The 18,805-nt window shown below is 41.7% G+C and overlaps 2 protein-coding genes across 21 annotated transcripts in view; one reads left to right on the forward strand and one right to left on the reverse strand.

The window, feature by feature from the left end:
• The first annotated feature begins 1,946 nt into the window (after positions 1-1,946).
• insl5a (insulin-like 5a) lies at positions 1,947-4,572 on the forward strand. Its single transcript, XM_047587559.1, has 2 exons — positions 1,947-2,218; positions 3,984-4,572. The coding sequence occupies exons 1-2, from the start codon at positions 2,047-2,049 to the stop codon at positions 4,124-4,126; spliced, it is 315 nt and encodes a 104-aa protein (XP_047443515.1). The 5' UTR covers positions 1,947-2,046; the 3' UTR covers positions 4,127-4,572.
• Positions 4,573-5,603: 1,031 nt separating this feature from the next.
• sgip1a (SH3GL interacting endocytic adaptor 1a) overlaps positions 5,604-18,805 on the reverse strand; it is a 69,449-nt gene continuing 56,247 nt past the window's right edge. For 19 of the 20 annotated variants that reach the window (XM_047586532.1, XM_047586539.1, XM_047586544.1 and 16 more), the window contains 8 exons: positions 16,157-16,216; positions 14,696-14,807; positions 13,497-13,652; positions 11,776-11,911; positions 11,476-11,678; positions 10,860-10,924; positions 10,015-10,179; positions 5,604-9,245 (listed from right to left, as the gene is read on the reverse strand). In XM_047586532.1, the coding sequence (XP_047442488.1) occupies positions 9,223-9,245; positions 10,015-10,179; positions 10,860-10,924; positions 11,476-11,678; positions 11,776-11,911; positions 13,497-13,652; positions 14,696-14,807; positions 16,157-16,216 (920 nt within the window). In that variant the 3' untranslated portion in view covers positions 5,604-9,222. The remainder of the gene's footprint in view (positions 9,246-10,014; positions 10,180-10,859; positions 10,925-11,475; positions 11,679-11,775; positions 11,912-13,496; positions 13,653-14,695; positions 14,808-16,156; positions 16,217-18,805) is intronic. The other variant, XM_047586545.1, reaches the window with a different exon arrangement.

Genomic DNA, 18,805 nt, shown 5'->3' on the forward strand with positions numbered 1-18,805 from the left:
CGTGCAAACGCAAATGTCTTTCATTGTATTTTTCAGAAACTCCTTCCGATAGTGAGGCAGAAAATCGTAAATGTGCACACGCGTGGAACAAGCTGAAGGCAGAAGCAACGAAAGACGAGTTAGTGCGGGAAACGTTCATTAATTAATGGAGTATGCACCATTTATTCATACCCTTAACTCCAATGCCACCCTGCTTCTCCCTTCAGCATTTCAAAAGTTTTATTTTATTCATGCTGTTTGTCACTTCTTGAATGTTGCTATGATGTTTCCTGATGTTTCTAGCCGTTGTTCTGTTCATCTGTTCCTTCCTGTAAACTGTGCTTGGGCGACTTGAAAGGTGCTTCCTAAATAAAATGGATTATTATCATTGGAAAATTATTCACAATCCTTGTCTATTGCATATTATATCATTCCCGAATGCATTTTTGAATGTAAAAACCTAGAAAAACTGATAAGAATATACTACATTGATCAGCCACAACATTAAAACCACTGACAGAAGAAGTCAGCTATAAGCATCTTGTGACAATTCAATGTTCTCCAAGGAAACTTCTGAACCTGGCATTCTGCCGGATGTTACTTGTGCACAGTTTATGCTTCTGCGTCAATTTGATGCACAGCACAGACCCTGACGTGCATCCTCCCCAGAAATGCAACCACGCGTCACGGTGACACAGGCTGCAAGAGCTGTGATTGGAATTGAATTTGTTTTGGATCAAGAGGGACGGAGCACATGGAGGAGAGGTCAACTGAGGAGGATCAAGGGTACAAGCAGTTGCGTCAAAATATCGGTGAAACTGTTGTGCTTCCGTTGCCGCTGTTGAAAGTGAAGCCAGAAGCAGAAACAAAAATGAACCCGACTGTCAAAAAAAAAGGCACAAGCGCAGACCAGCGTCCACACCGTAGCAATGACACTCCTTGATGGCAGCAGGATGCAGGCTGACACAGACACACACACAAAAAAAAACACTTTAGGAACAACTCAAAAAACATGAAGAACAGCACAAAGTGTTGACCTGTGGCATCTGTGGGATACACTGGAGCAAAGCCTGATCCACAGAGACACCTCCCTCGACCCATAGGACCCAAAGGCCCCGACTAATAGCATCCTGCTGCCAGACACCCTCAGAAGGCCTGTGTCCATTCTCTAATGAGTTACAACTGTTCTGGAGGCACGAGGCCAGACCGGAACAATATTAGTAAGGCGGTCGTAATGTTATGCCGGATCAGGGTATATTAATGCGCATTTGTGACCGTATAGAATTCACAGTGTAGTTATTTGTTGCGCGCGTCGTCTTGATGTTTTTGGCGAAAAAGGCCGTGTTAATTGTTGCATTCATCTCTCTTTCTCCCTCCTCAGGGAAGACCGTACATCATCCCCAGCAAAACATAATATAATTTCACAGACATCCTGAGTGGGACCTCCAGCGTCAGTGATCGAGCTGAGATGTCATTGCCGAGTATCGCATCGCATCATCAGCTGCGCCGTAATGACTCCATGATGGACTGTCAACATTGACTTTTTTCCTCTCGCGCGGCCCGGGCCGCAGTAAAGCCACAGACAGCCAGGCCATCAGAGTGTCGTAAAACAGATGAAACATCTGTTTGACTGCAGGGGGAATCACTTTGCATCCCTCAATTAGAGGCGCGGTGCAGTGGAGGCCGGTGCAATCACGGCCTTAAATCAGGTAATCAGGGGGAGGCCGGGGAGGCCGCACCTCATCTAATGTGATTGTCAGCTGGGGGTTGTAAAAGGCTTATGGACGTAGGTCTCTCCTGGACGGCTGAAAATGGAAACAGGAAGTATAAGAAGTGTGTGTGTGTGTGTGTGTGTGTGTGTGTGTGTGTGTGTGTGGGATGGGCTAAGGTCCGGTTGGAGGGAGGTGGAGAGATCCCCAGCGCTGATGGACTGAAACGTGGACGCTATATAACGCGGGGAGATGCAAGCGGTTGGTCAATGACTGGTTCGCCGTGCTGAAAGGACGCTCAAAGAGAAGACAGGAAAGTACCACGGGACAGCTGCAGTGGGACAGTCAGACATCCAGCATGCGCGCTCTGGTGGTTTTGCCCCTGCTCTTGTGTGCGGTGGCGTGCGTGGGCCAGGTGAGGGCAGACGTGAAGGCGGTGAAGCTGTGCGGCCGGGAGTTCCTGAGGGCCGTGGTGTACACCTGCGGAGGCTCCCGCTGGAGGAGGGTGTTAAGCGAACCAGACATGGATGGTGAGAGAACTTTTACGCTTCTTGGTGTCACGCATCAGGAGATGCAGGAGTGAATGAGTGCACGTTAATGTACTGAAATGCTGATTTCTTTCAAGTAGGTTTAAAACTAGGAACACCTGTACAATTTAATTCATTAATCCCTGAAAAAAGTGCATAAATTTAGTTTGCAGCTAGGAAGATGACACATTAGGAGCAGTTTCTTAATAATGCTCCTTCTCATCCACATCTGCACATGTATTTATACATGCATTTTTGCACTGTCTGCATCCTTCAGATGTGTGCACATACACTACCGGTCAAAAGTTTTAGTCCAGCATGCAGCATCCTCTGCTATAGTTGGTCAAAGCTTCGTCCTACAGCAAGATAATGACCCAAAACCTTTAGACCAGGCTATAACAGAACTACCTCAGGATAAAAACAAGATGGAAAGCTTGGAAACATGGAGTGGACCATGGCCCAGTCTCTTCATGGCCCATGAACTGGACAGAAAAGTGAAAGCAAAGCTCCCTACAAGTGACACACACTTCGGGGAACTAATGCAAGAAAATTATGAAGAAAAATATTTGATTTCCATTTTTAGAAAGAAAGAATATCACAAGTGTGTTTACATTTATTTTGATGTGTCTAGAATATAGTTAGAATATATTTTGGGTTATATATTGATTACATGATTTAATTTTTTTTTTTTCTAACTTCAGTTGTTTGGTTTATGCTTTAACTTCATGCTTTAACTTTAACTAAAATGAGACATTAAACTGCATGCATTTCAATAAAAAAACTTTTAACCGATAGTGTACATAAGCCTACTTATTTTCTATATCTTACTTGAATGCTGCCTTGTTTGTTTGTAATATATCTAATCCTATTTTTCTTTTACATTTTTTATATTCTTGTTTCTTATTCTTTAGTCCACCCATATGTGGACTCTGTGCACTGTTCGTGTGATTACTGAATGTCTTTGCTGCTGTGAGAATGAGAATTTCTCCCTTGCGGGATAAAAATCTACACGTTTCACAGAAGCAGAATTAGTGTCAGTCAGTAGCGTTATGTTCTACCATATCAGCTTGTTTCTTTTCAGTGTCCTCTCCTATTTAAATGCAGGTATCCAGGTTTTCTGTCAGTTCCGATCTCATGTCTTTGGCCAGTTGTGAGTTACTTTCTCAAAGTTAGCACTGCAACTTAAATCACTGAAAGGTTTTTGGTTTAAAGTCAGTAGTGCCTTGAGTCACTCCACTGCCTTCCTGACCACACGGCTGCGTGTACCGTTAATGATCCGGCTGAAGTGGGTGTTCAGGGGGAGGAGGAGACCACCACATATCACTGATTAAAAGCTGTTCCAAAGGAGGCCTCACTCTTGTACCGTACAGTCTGTCCCACACACGAAACAAACTGGGTTAGCGTATCAGCGGCGCTGATTAGAAAGAGTAAAGTGACACTGCAGAAGACAAATGGCGCGGAGTTAATCAGCTCAGACATTCGGTTTCCTTGGGAAGCGGGGACGTAAATTGGGCCGGATCGATCTGAGAACGGCTGTTCATCAGTTACGCGCTCGGAAACAACTGTCAAAAGGTGCTTAATCAATCAAGCTAAAGGGAAACAGAATGGATTTATAGGCAGTCGCATTAAGTGGAGTTCACAGACCCTGACCTCAGTGGTATTTGACATTATGCAAAGGATTTATGTGGCGCTAATAGTGCAAAGAGGTAGGTTTTGCAATTGATAATTCTCAAGTTTTCTCATCCGTCGTACTTGTTCCTTGTTCCAGGTTTGCCCACAGGGGAGCACAGCAGCCTGGAGAGCCTCGGGGGGCCGAGCTCCGAGGTGACCAAACGGGACATTAACAACGTGCTGACCACCTTGTGCTGTCAGGTGGGCTGCAGGAAGAGCGACCTCACCTTCCTCTGCTGAGGATGAACCCTCTGGTTTCTGGTTCTCACACCCACAGTAGCGACCGGAGTGACTGTGCTCCCCACACGGCCATGCCTTACTAAGAAAGAAAAAAAAAAAAAAAAAAACAAATCTGAAGAAATCACATGCTGAAGTCTAACAGTACGATCACTTTCTGTTTGTAGATGTGAATGTGGACCACTAGAGCGTCTGTGAACATGTTTCTATACCTGAGCTGGAAGATATGTGCAACCATAAATATATATATATATAAATTATAATATAAGCAGAGATGGTATTAAAAGTTGCAGGACAGATGTCTGTGTCCTGTACATGTACGTAACAAGTATCCACAGGGTTGCAGGTGTGTGAAATCTTCAGACTTTGCTTTGATTTGTTTTATTTTTTAACTTGAGCTGTAATCTGTTATTTCACTATTTTTGTCAATTAAACGTTCTTGCACAGGGTTTACATTCAATGAGCATTGTTTTTTTTTTTTTTAACTAGACACTGAACTCTGCAAACCTAACATCAGATTGTAACGGTATTCATAAGGATGTATTGTATTACTTCATGTTAAAGAGCCACAGGCAAAATATTTGGGTTGAGAACCAATGACCAGTGCCCATCTGGCTGGAGAACTTTGCATATTTTCTCCATTTCTCGTCTTTTCTCGACTTTGAGCAATGCAATTTTTAAACCAAAACGAGACTGAATGTCTCCAGACACGCTGCAGTCGCCTTTGTGAATCTTTCATACGTCAGCATGCTAACATGCTAACTGACGCTAACTGTAGCTGAGGCTGGTGGAAAAGTTTTAAACCCAAAACCAAAGCATTTAATGTATTCAATAAGAAATGAAAGGACAAGTTTTAGGCCGTGGATTTAACATTTGTTAAATAACCCCTAAAATAAAATATGTTCTATACACCGATCAGGCTTAACATTATGACCACCTTCCTAATATTGTGGGTTGAGGGGAAGGGCCTCTGTGGATCATCCCACAGTTACTTGATCAGTTTGGGATCTAGTGAATTCCGAGGCGAGGTCGACAACCTTGTGTTGTTCTTCATCTTTTTTGAGTTAAGGCTGCATCCTGCTGGGGATGGTTGCTGCCATCAAGGAGTAGGTAACATCCATACCAATGCCAGGTCCAAAAGTTTCCCAGAACAACATTGAATTGTCACTTCTCCTGGTCATAATGTTGTGGCTGATCGGTGTACATGTGTGCACTGAATTGCGTTTTACTCAAACTGTCAATATGAACCTTACTGAGGTATTAGGGGACAAGGCATTTGTTTTTAATCTTGTTGCAGTCAACGAATGAAAGCTGGGGATCATCAAAGTCAGACGGATTAGTTTTATAGCAATCAACCCCACACATAATGAAATATTTAAGTCCACATAAATGGTGGACTCACAGTGTTATCTCTGCTGCAGCTACCAACACGAGCACTTTCGCAAAATTACCCAAACATAAAGAAAAGTGCAAGCAGGCATCCAGTTATAACTTTTATTGGTTTTGGAAAGAAGCAAACTAAGTTTCTTGGTTCATCTTAGCATTGTTATGTACTGTACAAACAGCTTGCACATGTGTTTGAGGTTAACGGTACAGAACCAAAAAAAAAAAAAAAAAAAAAGCATTGTGGCTCAAAGCACACATAAAACACACTCCCTGCTCTCTTCTCAACATTAGTACAAGGTAACACTCAGCACAACACGTCATTTCAGTACTACCTATCATCATAAGACGCCCCACCTTTTACTGCATGCTCTGCATGCAATAATGAATTACTGCAGGACAAATTCACCACAGAGATGAAGATCTGGAAAATACAAGTTTTGCTCCATTTTTGTTTTTTTTTGTTTTTTTTTTATTATTAAAAGATGCAACTAGACCCCAGCAGCCAAACAATGACGGGAGGAGTTTTGCCTTTCGAGCTGAAAGACCTGTGGTGTGGTGGTAATTTAAAACAGATGCATGGTGGGAGATGGGACTGGTGGGCCTCTGTAGATAATACTGTAGTGACTGTTGCACCGGTCGCTTTAACATTCACCCAGAAGGTAACAACGTCCCCGTCCTGACCGGAGGGAAATGTTACCGAACGAATGAGTCACCAGGAGCTAAATGGCACCAATCATCCGTCGTTGCTTCAGTTCAACAAAACGCGAGTTCAGTGTTCTAACAGATCGGCTCTGCACGTGACCAAAAAAATAAAAAAATCTCAACCTTTGTTATAAGAATGAGATTTTTATTCCAGCTGCACAGGCCGCATCTGAATTAACTACGTATATTTAACAGCTATGTCGAATCCAAAGTACTACGTCGCTGAGTAGGAGTACCGGGGTGATTATCATTATCTTTTTGTCCTAAATTCATTCTAAGATAATTGTACGACAGCTCTGAAAGGTCTATGATTGGTTACATTTAGCAGGATGCCGACATACAGTACAGTACAGAGGTTTTTCGGCTACACTTCAAACACGCTTTTTTGTTCTTTATGTTGAGCGTCAGAGCGTTCAGGAAGTTCAACATCATCAGCACAGTGTTTTTTTTTGTGTTTTTTTTTCTTCACATTAAACAATATAATATTTTTTCATTTTTATCCATTTTAAAAATATTCAGCTTATTCTCCTTAACAGTGGACTGACTGTCCGGGGTACACACACGTAAAATACAAAACAAACAAACGAAAAAAAAAAAAAGAAGAAGAAGAAAAAAAAAAGCATTTTGGTCAACTTAACCTTGCTTCACGACCTCATTCAAATCATGTCATCTCACAGAGACCATTACGATTATGCAAAATAAAGCCATGGATTCAAGCGCGGGCTGGCTGGATGATGGAGGGGTGCGTTTGTGATATATTCAGGGGGTTTAGGTACCAGTGAGGTGAATGGAAACAGGTGAGAAAGATGGAGGAGCGGAGGAACTGAAGGTCGTCGAAGGAGATGAGAATGTGGGTCAGTGTTTTCTTTCCGATTTGTCACGATGAGGTTTAAAAAAAAAAAAAAACAAGCTGGTCCCGGTAAACGAATCCTGCTCCAGTGAGAGTTTGACCAAACTTCATAACCACGGTTGGAGAAAAACTGTTTTTTTGTAGTCGTTTTATTTAAAGGAATAGTTTGATATTTTGGGAGGAAATGCACACTCTCTTGTCAGGACTCAATCGAATACATGTTGAATGTGAAGTTAGCTTAGCATAGCTTAGCATTAAGGGTGTAATCAGAGGCGAGCGACTAGCTTTGCTGGAAGCTTCTATTTGAGGCCATGCTGTAGTCAGGATCTTAGTCTGAGCTAAATGCTAATGGAGGTGTGCTAATAATGCTCATTATGCTAAAAGGATAATTATAAGAACTTATCCATTTAGCATGTTAGCGAGCTAAAATGAGCCAATCACAACTTTTTAATTACAAGTATAGCTTGTGTTTTTTTTGTTTTGTTTTTTTTTAAATTAGGGTTGAAATGTTTTTGCTAACTCGTTTTAGTTTAGCTTCCAAGCTAGCCACTTCCGCTCTTTAAGCTAAGCTAATATATGTAAGAGAGACCTTGACAAAGAAGTGCATCTTCCAAAAATGCCAAACAATCTCTTTCAAGTGTGAACCTTGCCCATGGTAAAGCTAACTCTACATTAACACTGCTTTCACAAAGCATAACACAGCATCCAGGAAGATATTTATCTTTTTTTTTTTCTCTTTAAATTACCCCCTCCCCAAACCCATATATAGCTCAATTCTTCTGTTGCACTTGAGTTAAAAAATTATATCTGAAATAAATTCAAAAATTATACCTTATACTGTACACAGGTTACTTAACTACACAGATAACAAAAAAAAAAGAAGAGAGAGAATTCAAATATTTATACCTTTAAGGGTTTCTGAGTCGTGTGATACCATTCAAATTCTATTCATATACAGAATCACATGTTTTATACAACAAATCATCGTCATCAATAAATAAAAATAGAATGCTGTCGTGTACTCTGGAGTCTAAACACCGCTGTCCCCGGGGAGGGGGAACAACAGAAAGGCTATCTGACAATACGAGGAAAACACCAAACGCCCTTTAAGATACATAGTATTGATTTAAAATGACACTTTGTACACTTCTTTTGTTCTGACGGGAAAACGTGTTTTTCTTATTTTGCAACCAGTGAACTGACTTGTCATTGCAGCTGCCTAACGTGCACAAAAAAAAATAATAATAATAATAATAGTAATAAATCTCCATCTGTGTGTGTGTGTGTGTGTGTTTTGGGGAAATAAAGTAACAGCTCCAGTGATTAATTAATATTAATAAGGGGGATGCAAAGTCATGTGACCCTGTAGTACCAGTAGGCAATGCTTGGACGTGTAGTTTTATACTCGATTCGGATTAGATCATCATCAACTAACTAATATTTTTCATAACGATGGCGATGGTAAAGCAGTTCTGGCTGCCGTCAGTGCAAAACAGTGAGTCCAGCTCCCTCAGGTTTTTAAACCTGGACCCTGACAGAAGGTTTACTCATACAGGTGTGTGTTTATTATGTGCAAATGAAGGTGAACAACTTAGTATATATATATATACTGTCTTGGCCCTGCTTCAACACTTCCTTCCTTGTCTTAACTTTAGACGTGATAGGAGTTGAGGTGCATGTTTGACCGCAAAGGTCTTATCTGACGATATATTCACGGGCAACAAATGTTTCTGCGCTGAGGACAAAAAACAAACAAAAACAAAAAAAATATCTGTCTGATACTCTTTCCCTCCATTGGTCAGGCAGCTGCAGTGAAACTTAAAAAAACAAAACAAAACACCACACCAGTGGAGGATGGAGACAGAGGCAGAGACTTTAGAGGAGAACCCAGATGTCTTAACTGCAGCAATACGGATGTTATATGAAATGAATACAAATACGATAATTACATGACCTAAAACAGCTCCACGATGCTATAGTATAAGTTATACAATACTGCTGGGTAGGCTGCGGACCTGTTGTCTGGGTTCAGAAAAGGTTAATGGAGGGTCTGCCTGGTTGTCGGTCTGTCCTCTGTCCTCCTCGGTGTCCTCCACGGCGTCCTCCTCGGCCCACTGCAGTCGCTTAGTTCAACAGTGAAGCTCTCGGTGACTAACGCAGGTCAGTTGTCCGCCAGGTATTTTCCTAAGAGAAAATCAACATTGACAGGTTTTTATAGATCTATGTTAACTTCACAAACACTGAGAAAGAGCTGCATAATTATATATGATTTAATTTCAAACTGCAGTAGCAAAGCTGTAATGTATACTGGAGATGTCCGTACGTCCAGATGCATTTTATTTAGCTTCAGTTTCATTTTCACTGAATCATTACAATCTAAATCTAATCCAATCTTGTTACTGCTCAGTTGCAAAAAACCTTGAGGACAAAGGTTAGTAGAAAGTTTATTGTGTGTTCACCATAAGGCTGCTTTACCTTCACCTGCTTAAGCACTTGAGTGATGGAGGAGTTTTCTCCATGAACTCAGGACTGTAAAAATATCTCAAAAGCTGAACAATGTAAGTTATCATTTAAAAAAAAAAAAAAGGTTGTCTATCATAGTTATCTATAATTTTAAACAGAACAGTACAGAAATAAAAAAACAGAAATCAGTTTTTTATAAAACTTAATTTATATATACATTTTTTTTTCTGGCTAAATACTTCTGTTTTTCTGAGTAATATATTTCTTTGGCTTATTTTTCAGAGTAATTTTTTCAGTCTTAAAAAACATGAGAAAAAAAACAGGCAAAATAATTACTTCGAAAATCAGAAAAAAATAATTAATAAATTTAATTTCATACAGAAACACCTAAATATTTGATCCTAAGTGCAGCTATAGAAAGGTTTGATGTACTGGAAGTGTTGGCGACGCTCTGAGGCAGTTTGGGTGGCGCCTAAGATGCGAGACTGACCTGCGGCAAACCTCTTCTTGATGAGGGAGAAGCGGTAGCCCGGCCCGGCCAGTTCAATGTCACAGCCTGACAGGGTGCTGCCCTCGCTGGTGAACTGCACCGCCAGTGGAGCCGGTTTACTGGGACCCTCTGTTAGCTGGAAGCGTGCTAACAATGATCCCACACCTGAGGGAAGGGGGCGTTAACATGAGACAATATATATATATATAACCCTAACCACAAACAAAAAGGTTCTAGACTACAGACATCACAGTATCTACATTATCATTGTATGAAATCTAATCAAAGCGTTTATTCTGCTTGAAGGGAACTTTTTATGCATTTTCCTGTCTTTAAAATCAGGTGAGCCCTGCAGACTTTCTGTGACACATATGTACTGCTTGTATCTAGGAAAATTACAGCTCCACAAGGTTGGTTGTTGTCTTTCTTTCTTTATTTTTTTTTTTTAAAAAGCACACTCCAACATATCATGGTGGCCAGTTTATTCCAGATAATAGCAGATGTTCAGAGTTTAGTCGCAACTTCCTGAAATGGTTTGATTTTTAGGTTGCTTTTGGTCACAATAACTTCAAATCCTGAGTCTGTGGTGATGTCTGGGATAATTGAAAGAAACTCCTTAATTTCTTCTACATCTGTCAGTTTAGCCTTAAGACTGACACAACTTCCACAGTGTGAAGGGGTTTTCAGTTCCTTTACCTTGACTCATCAACATAAATCTTGTCAGGACACAACAAATGTCCCGAAACTGTCCTTAAGCGAAAGCAGGATTCTCATCATCTACAGTCACAAGCGTTCCCCACAATTTCATTTTCAACATTTACAGTAAAGTTGTTAAACTCCAGTACCTCCGTTTTCAGATTTCTGTGAGATATCAGGGATTTTCCAGTGGATTCTTTGCTGCTCTGCATTCCTGTGAGAATAAAAAAAACAAAAAAAAAAACAGTGAAGGATGTCGCCACAACCTGCCACATGTTGCTCCTGTTTAGTATGTAAATCTTTTGGTTCTAAATTGCTCAAATAAATACAAATAATTCTCAAATGTGACATACACCAATAAAGTTTAACTCTAGTAAGAATTAGCTTCTAAGAGCAACCGTTTGTCTTTTGTCCACTCTGCTGAACCAAACTGGCAAATTAATTTGAATCTGTGTGGCTTTTATATTGTGTACTGGGTACTTTATTTGCATTTTATCTTTAAGAGATAAAGAGACGTACTTTTAATGGAGCTATTCAGTCAAATTTGTATGTAAAGTATTATCAGAGACAGCGGATTGCACACAGCTGCTAAGCTTTTGTTTCTTTCCTTCTTTGTTTTCTTGTGTTTTTTGAATTTTAGTCTGTACTTACTCTGTCCAATAGAGAGAATGAAGATAAACAAGTACAAGAATTCCCTTAAAAATAATTCTTATTAAATGGTCTAAACACAATACCAGGCCAGTGTACGTGGTGTGGACACGTTACCATGCTGCAGGAGGGAGGACAGCCTGCAGTTTGGAAACGCCTCCATCGACGGGGACGAGGAACTGGACGTTGTTCAGAGCCATCGGCGTCGACATAGCCTCTCCGTTGTATTTGTAGTCTATCCTCAGGTCGGTGCTGGTGGGCTCACACCTCCAGCTCACCGCCAGGTTCAGAGGAATCGACTGGAGGCCCTGCACCGATACCTGCACACAAGACCCGTCCCAACATCAGTGGATTAGCCAGGAACAGCCAGCGTACAGGGGAACATTTCTTAAATAAAAAAAACAAAGCAAAGCTTGCCTGATACTTGAGCATGTCCACGTTATAGTACGTGGCCTGTGGCTTCTGCTCTGCCACCTTCTTTAAATGGGAGATCAGGTTTGGCATGTTCACCCAGAAGTCCCTGGAATCGGCCTTAGGTTGTGTGGTGGTGTCACTGGTGGGGAAGCGCGTAGAATAAGAAAAAACACGGTTAAAATAAAAACATTTCACGTGATTCTGCTATTCTTTCATGTTTCGTAAATGTAATTCTAAATGATAAAAATACAGAATAAAATATTTAAATATGAACACATAACAGTCATCCAGGTCATGAAGTATCCAAAAAGTATTAAAAAAGACAACTGGACTTTTTTAAGAAGACGTTTCGACATCACTCATCTGAGTAGCTTCTTCAGTCCTAACAAGTTGAACTAGTGTCTGATGAGTTTCACCCACAGATGTTCATATTTAAACCTCAAACTTCACACCTGTCCCTTAGAAATGAAGAAACTACTCAGATGAGTGGTGAAAAGTCTTCTCTACAAATCCAGTTACTTTTTTTAAACACCTTTTGGATGTAAAACATTATACAAACATTAACGTATGAATAAAACATCTACATTTTAATTTCAACAAAGAACCACTAGAGGTCAGGCTTTACACTAATTCACAGCATGTTTTTTTGTGTGTTTTTGTCACAATAACTCTTTTAGACACATTTACTAGATGAGAAGTATGAAATTATAATATATTTTTTATGGGTCACAGTAGGTGGTTTACAGAGCACATGACTCAGAAAAGGATAACAAACAGAAGAAGGTGTCATCCAGGTGACTTCATGATGACTCTTTAAGCAGTCAGCATCGTTGTTGTGGATGATCTCACTCGGTTTACTCATCCTCAATGATCCGTGTTTGACAAAAATTGGCCAAAAGCAGCTCACCAGAAGGTCTAATCTGGGCAGCAGCATGAAAGTGCAAAAATTACACAAAAGACTGCACTTTTTCAATGCACTAAAAGAAATTGAAGTGGTCTGGATTTATAGTTACTTATAGGTTGTTATACTGTTATTTTACTGGTCCAGGCTGCGTGAGATCAAATTAGGATGAATGTGGCCCCTGTTTTACAGGCATGAATAAATCTTGGGAGATAACAAACACTTTGTTTGCATATTATAATATAATTGCATATTTCACGTATATTGTATTTTTTTTATTTTTTATTAACCATGCTGACTAACATCTACATTTTCTTTTTGTACATTGTCCCTGCTTAAATAAATAAAATTAAAAAATAAACATCTTTTAAGCCTCACACCAAGTTAAGAATGTATCTTGTAACTTATTTTATAATATTTATTGTTACTATTATCAGGTATTTTTATTTATTCCGATTTTTTTCTTTCTTGAACACATTTAACACACTAATGTGCTAAATACTGAATCAAATAATTTTGTTTATTTTATATTTCATAACTGAAATATTATGAACAATAACTCATAGATAAATGCATTAGAAGGAGGTGATTTAAGAGGACCGCGCTGAACACATGATAAAGTGTGTAGCATGCTCGATAACAGAAATGTATCATTTACAGTAAGGAAACATAATGAAGTTTAGTTTAATGAGAACATGTTAAATATTTAGGGAGACTCCTCAAGCTCGATAATCAAGTTGTAAACTGAAGGCTGCGGTGTAATTTGTCCACTGAGTGAAAACAGTGCATGTGGTACTGGGTGAGTTCACAGCGGTGTCATTACCAGCAGAGCAGCTGGGGGTTAGGCAGCACATGCTCCAGTCGGCTGTAGTTTGTTATGCTGAAGGTTAGCACGGCGGGGGACGGGTTATTGGCAAAGTGCCGAGTGATTCCCGCCGGAAACGACAAAACCATCTCACCTATGATCTTCACAACGCACCTGAGAGGAAGAGGAGGGAGAGTAAATTATTCAATGACAAGACATACGTATCCTTTCATAATAAATGTGAACTCAAGTAGTTCTTCATGTGGTCTGCATCACCACCGTAAAAGCTTTATAACACATCTGTAACACATTAGTACAATTATTATTACAATATAAACCCAGTTAGCACCTCAATTCAAAGCACTATATAAGCTATAGTCATGATATTGTAATGAAGACACGTTACCTGTAACTACTGTCAGTACCACATGAACATATAATGAAGGTTTGACAATATAATGATCATTTTCTTTGATTGATTAGACATTTTATATATATATATATATATATATATATATATTTTTTTTTAATTTCTCCCACACATTTAAATTTCTGTAAATACACATTAACATGAAACTAACATGTTTTAGGGATAAATTGAGACAGAAGACTTTACATTTCAGTCATCACTTCACTGATGCAGCGATACAGGAGCTGTCTCAACACTGCACCGTTTCACACAAAGCGCCACACTACACCTGTCAATCTAACCCTCCTGTACGCAGTAGGCTCCGCCCCATATCGCTGCTGAGCCAATCACGTGGCTGCGTATTACACGCCGACTCTGCCAGGTTCCCCGCTATTTGCCGAGAGCCTGTTCAGTCCCCGTGTGAAATCCAGAAGCACACTGCTATATTAGCAGAAGAGAAGCTGACAGTGCAGCTCGCTCCCATCAGACAACTACTGAGGCTACAATGTTTTAGTGATTCAGGGTCCTAACTACATTTAGAATGCAAAATACATTGAATGCAAAATGATAACAATAACACATATTTAAATAGCACTAGGCTGAGTTTAATACTTTTTAGACCCATGCTTCTAGGTGCTGATTTTAGATGCTAATTGGGGGCAGGTTAAGGAAGTATACCCTTAAGTACTTCTATATACACACACTTTCTTAACATTAGTCACAATCAAATGACAAATTCTGTGATCCTGGTCTGGAACTTGAACTATAATAAGTTATAACACGTGACACGACATGTGTGAAGACCTACTTGCTGGGGTCGGCTCCTTTAAAGAAGGCGTTGACCGTCTCTGTGAACGCAGCGGCCACAGGAAGCGTGTCCTGGGCCCCCATCGTCAGAGGACTGGGCCCTCGGGAGCAGCCTGGAAGTGACGGACGGAACCACACACACAGACACACAAGCACACATTAAACTTGTCTTAATGGGACAAGGGTTGCAGCGTCTGCAAGTTAAACACGCCATGAATCTCTCCTTTTTTTTGGGTCACGGTCACAAACAGAGATCAACAGATTAACACGCGCCGATCAGGCATAACATTATGACCACTGAGAGGACACTGAGAAACTTTTGGACCTGGCATTCATTCATGTGGATGTTACTTAGACATGTAGCACCCTACTACACCAGACCAGGCACCCCCACCCCATAGCAATGACACTCCTTGATGGCAGCAGGATGCGCACGCACAAAAATGGTTTAGGAACAACTCAAACAAAAAAAACTTGGCCTCCAAATTCCCTAGATCAAGTATCTGTGGGATTGAGAGGCCCCTCTTCTAAACCCATAGGACCCACACTAACAACATCCTGTTTCCAGACACTACAGGACACGATCAGATGGCCCATGTTCATTCTCCGATGAGTCAAACTGTTTCAAAGGAGACCTACACAATATTAGGAAGGTGGTCATAATGTTATGCCTGATCAGTGCACGTTTCATCTCCCGGAACCAGGACCCTAAACTCTTCCTCACAGTGTGTGAATGAAATGAGGAACAATAAACTACACTGGTGAAATGGAACAGAAACTTTGGAGCAATTCACAATGAGGACAAACAGTGACGTTAGTCAGGCATGAAGAAGAAACCCGTTTCTCTCTGCTCTTTGACTGCGAAAATTTAAAGACAATCACTTCAAAACATCTCCCTAAGACTTATGCATTTTTCAACAATAAGTTACCCACTGATATTCGCTTTTAAACTGAACCACAAAGCTGGATGAGGAAGGAAAGACAGAGGAAGAGAGAGACTGAGAGAGATGAGCGTGCTTCTTCCAGACATGCTGTTAAAGCTGAGTTATTCTGACAAGATCAGAGAAGATCAGAGCGCCCAACGATCAAACCACGAAGCCATGAAGAAGAAGAAGAAGAAATAAACTGACGGCAAACTGATTAGTAACGTACACGAAGAATGGAGACTCATCAGGGAAAGAGGGGCGATCAGTGCAGACAAAGTGAGAATGAACAATGTCAGGAAGAGAGAAGCTAGAAGAAGATATCACTGCGTATTTGACTGCATATGAAAGAAGGCTCAGCCAGGAGTTAGCGTGGCGTGGGTTAGAGTGATGAAGGGAGGATGGAGGAGGAGGAGGAGGAGGGAGGAGGAGGAAGAGGAGGGGGGGGGAGGGGCAGGGCAGAGGAGGGGGGCGAAGCTTGCACAAATGAGCCTCGAATTAGTGTGTGTGCACGCTACCCCGGTGCAGAGACAACTTACCTTCAAAGGTTAAATAAAACTTCCCTCTGTCAAACCATACAAGGGATGGCTGGTCATTCTCTGTGTGGGGTCGAAGGGGGTGGAGGAAGGGGGTGTGGGGGCAGGTGGGGGTCGGGAGAAGAAGGACGAGGAGGAGGTAGAGGGATGAAAGGGAGGAGAGGGTGAGGAGGGAGGGAGGGAGGGAGGGGGAGAGAAGGACAGTAGCGTGAGTCTCACATGGCAGGTCTATCACACGTCACAGTGAAGTGAAGGTGGAGCCCGGGGGGTGGGGGTGGGGGGATGAAGAGGGACGGAGACACCGCCGGGACAGAACAAAAAAGACGGGTGGCACGGGATGTTTCTTGAGTGGGTGCTTGAGTGCGTGAGGAGAGGCTGGATTCAGGTAGAGAGAAAGAGGACTGGGCGTGTGCCGGCTGCTGGATGGATTTTGGCAGCGGTGCAACTCGGTGTGCAAGGAGACAGAAGTCTGAGGGCGCCATTTTGGTGCCAGTTTCAGGTCCAGCAGCAGCAGCATTAGAAAACACCAGCTGATGCCTGAAATTATGGCAATATTATAAACTATATACGTCTTTTTAATTCGTTTTCTGATTGTCACATTTTCCTCCAGGCTTCCACCTTCTGAAATTATTTAAAAAAAAAAAAAAAAAACAGAAAAGAAAAAAGATGGAGGATGACTGCTATGTCTGTGTACGGCCAGTAGAGGGAACCCCTGAGACTAAAGAGTAAAGGTGCCCAATTCCACATTTCAGGGGACGGAGGCTTTGAAAGGACGAACATTAAAGTGTGTGGATCTTTCACACACTTGGATAAATGAAGCTTAGCTAAAAGTTAGATAAGGAAGATATGTCCTTACGTTCCGTCTCTATTCCTCCACTATCAATTTGGCCTGTTTCTGCTGCTCCATTCTCTTCATCACTTACACTTTTTTTTTTTCCCTCCACGCTGTCAGAATCACTTTGTCTTCAATTTCAGTATCACTACTCATGTCCAAGGATCTGTTGGCCAGCGTTCTCAGAGCCAGTCGGTCCCAAGTCACAGTTCAGTTCATTGCAATTCTGTCACTCTGTCTTTTCTGGCCGTCTGTCGTACAACAACCCCTCCCCACTTCTCCTCCATCTTCCTCCTCCTCCTCCACATCAACCCACCAGAGTCTGGGAGAACTGCCTTGTTATGTGCACGAGTATATCTCCATGCAATGTAGCTAAAAAAAAAAAAAATCTGTATCTTTTATATTATATCAACACTTGTGGTGAAAATCTGATTTGATGTAAGTGGATTATTGCCAAATAAAACCCATATCATGCCTTATTTTGCGGATTTCTTTCTAACAAATATTTTTTTTGGTGCTTTTAGGTGCTTTGTTTTGAGGGAACACATACTTAAAAAATAATCCTGGGAACCTGTGGATTATGTAGGATATTGGAGATCACAATAGACATATTAGCTGCTTGCTGTATCTCTTAATAACCTCTACTATGAAACATGCAACGACACTGTGACTCCACTAAAGTCAAATACGTACATTTAACTCATAACATTGAGTAACGTTAAGGCTCGTTTTTAGTCCACACTACTGCGTAGGGTCCCGTGAGCAAAGGTGTGTCACCGAGTGAGTCACTGGACTAACAAAGTGTCGGGTGATGGAGCGATGAGAGCGGCGCGTTGCTTCGCGAAGAGAACAAAAGAGGCAGGTGTTTCAGATTGGGAGGGCGAGGTCCTGGCGGCGCACGTCTCTATGGCCGCAAATCGCGTGAGTGACGGGTGCGAAAGGTGGGCGTCGGGGGGGGGGGGGGGGGGTCGAGCGTGGGAGTGGACGGAGGCTTTACGGCCAGCGGAGGGCGGATGAACTTGAGGCTGCGTCGTGCACTCGGCGCGCACAGAGAGGACGGCATGAATACCAAACAGCTGCTGCCTGTCTAACTCGTCCTGATTCTCATGCCAGACTTCAAACGACTCTCAGCAGCAGCTCTCGTCTGACAGTATGCGTGACCGCGCGCGTGTGTGTGTGTGTGCAAAAGAGAAAAACAGACAATATGGATCTCAAGGGCCCACAGATAAGGAGCTCTTCAGACATGCTCATTAAACACAGAGCACACAAACACTCAAATACACTCTTGTGGCGCAGACGGAGAGTAAAGGTATCCGGGAGCGACTGCACTGCACTGCACTGCACTCTGCAAACCACAGCGCGTGTCGTAGAGAAGGAGAGACGGGAGGTTGCCATGGCGACATGGCGAGACAGTCACCGGTGCACAGTCATAAAACAGAGAGAAAAAGTCTCACGAGCACGGGCAGATGGATGAAGGGGAAAACACTTTTTTTTTTTTACTGTTATGCAATAGATGCAGCTTTTTGAGTCACCACAGCTTTCATTTTTTTTTACGGCAGATTTTACTCCTGACATTCAAGAGAATGAGCGAGAAAATGAGTGAGAGAGATGCACAGATAAAGAGAGAGTGAAAGACCATCGTCGGTGTTAAATGTCCGAGGAATGTGTGGGAAGGCTGACGAGCGAAACGATGAAGATAAATGATGATTTCACTGGAAAATGCTGCCACATAAAGGAAAAAAATGAATGTGTGGTTTGTCCCTACATCTGACAAGTATGAAATTAGTAGGTATTCGAACAATGGTACAGAATTTTTTTTT

Source organism: Mugil cephalus, chromosome 6 (genome assembly GCF_022458985.1).
Source record: "Mugil cephalus isolate CIBA_MC_2020 chromosome 6, CIBA_Mcephalus_1.1, whole genome shotgun sequence".
In the NCBI taxonomy this organism is placed as follows: domain Eukaryota; kingdom Metazoa; phylum Chordata; class Actinopteri; order Mugiliformes; family Mugilidae; genus Mugil; species Mugil cephalus.

What these genes read in the sequence shown, in the direction of transcription:
- insl5a (XM_047587559.1), top strand. Translation starts at nt 2,047, where the DNA reads ATGCGCGCTCTGGTGGTTTTGCCCCTGCTCTTGTGTGCGGTGGCGTGC. An exon ending in AAGCGAACCAGACATGGATG is followed by an intron (nt 2,219 to 3,983) that starts GTGAGAGAACTT and finishes TCCTTGTTCCAG; the next exon opens with GTTTGCCCACAGGGGAGCAC.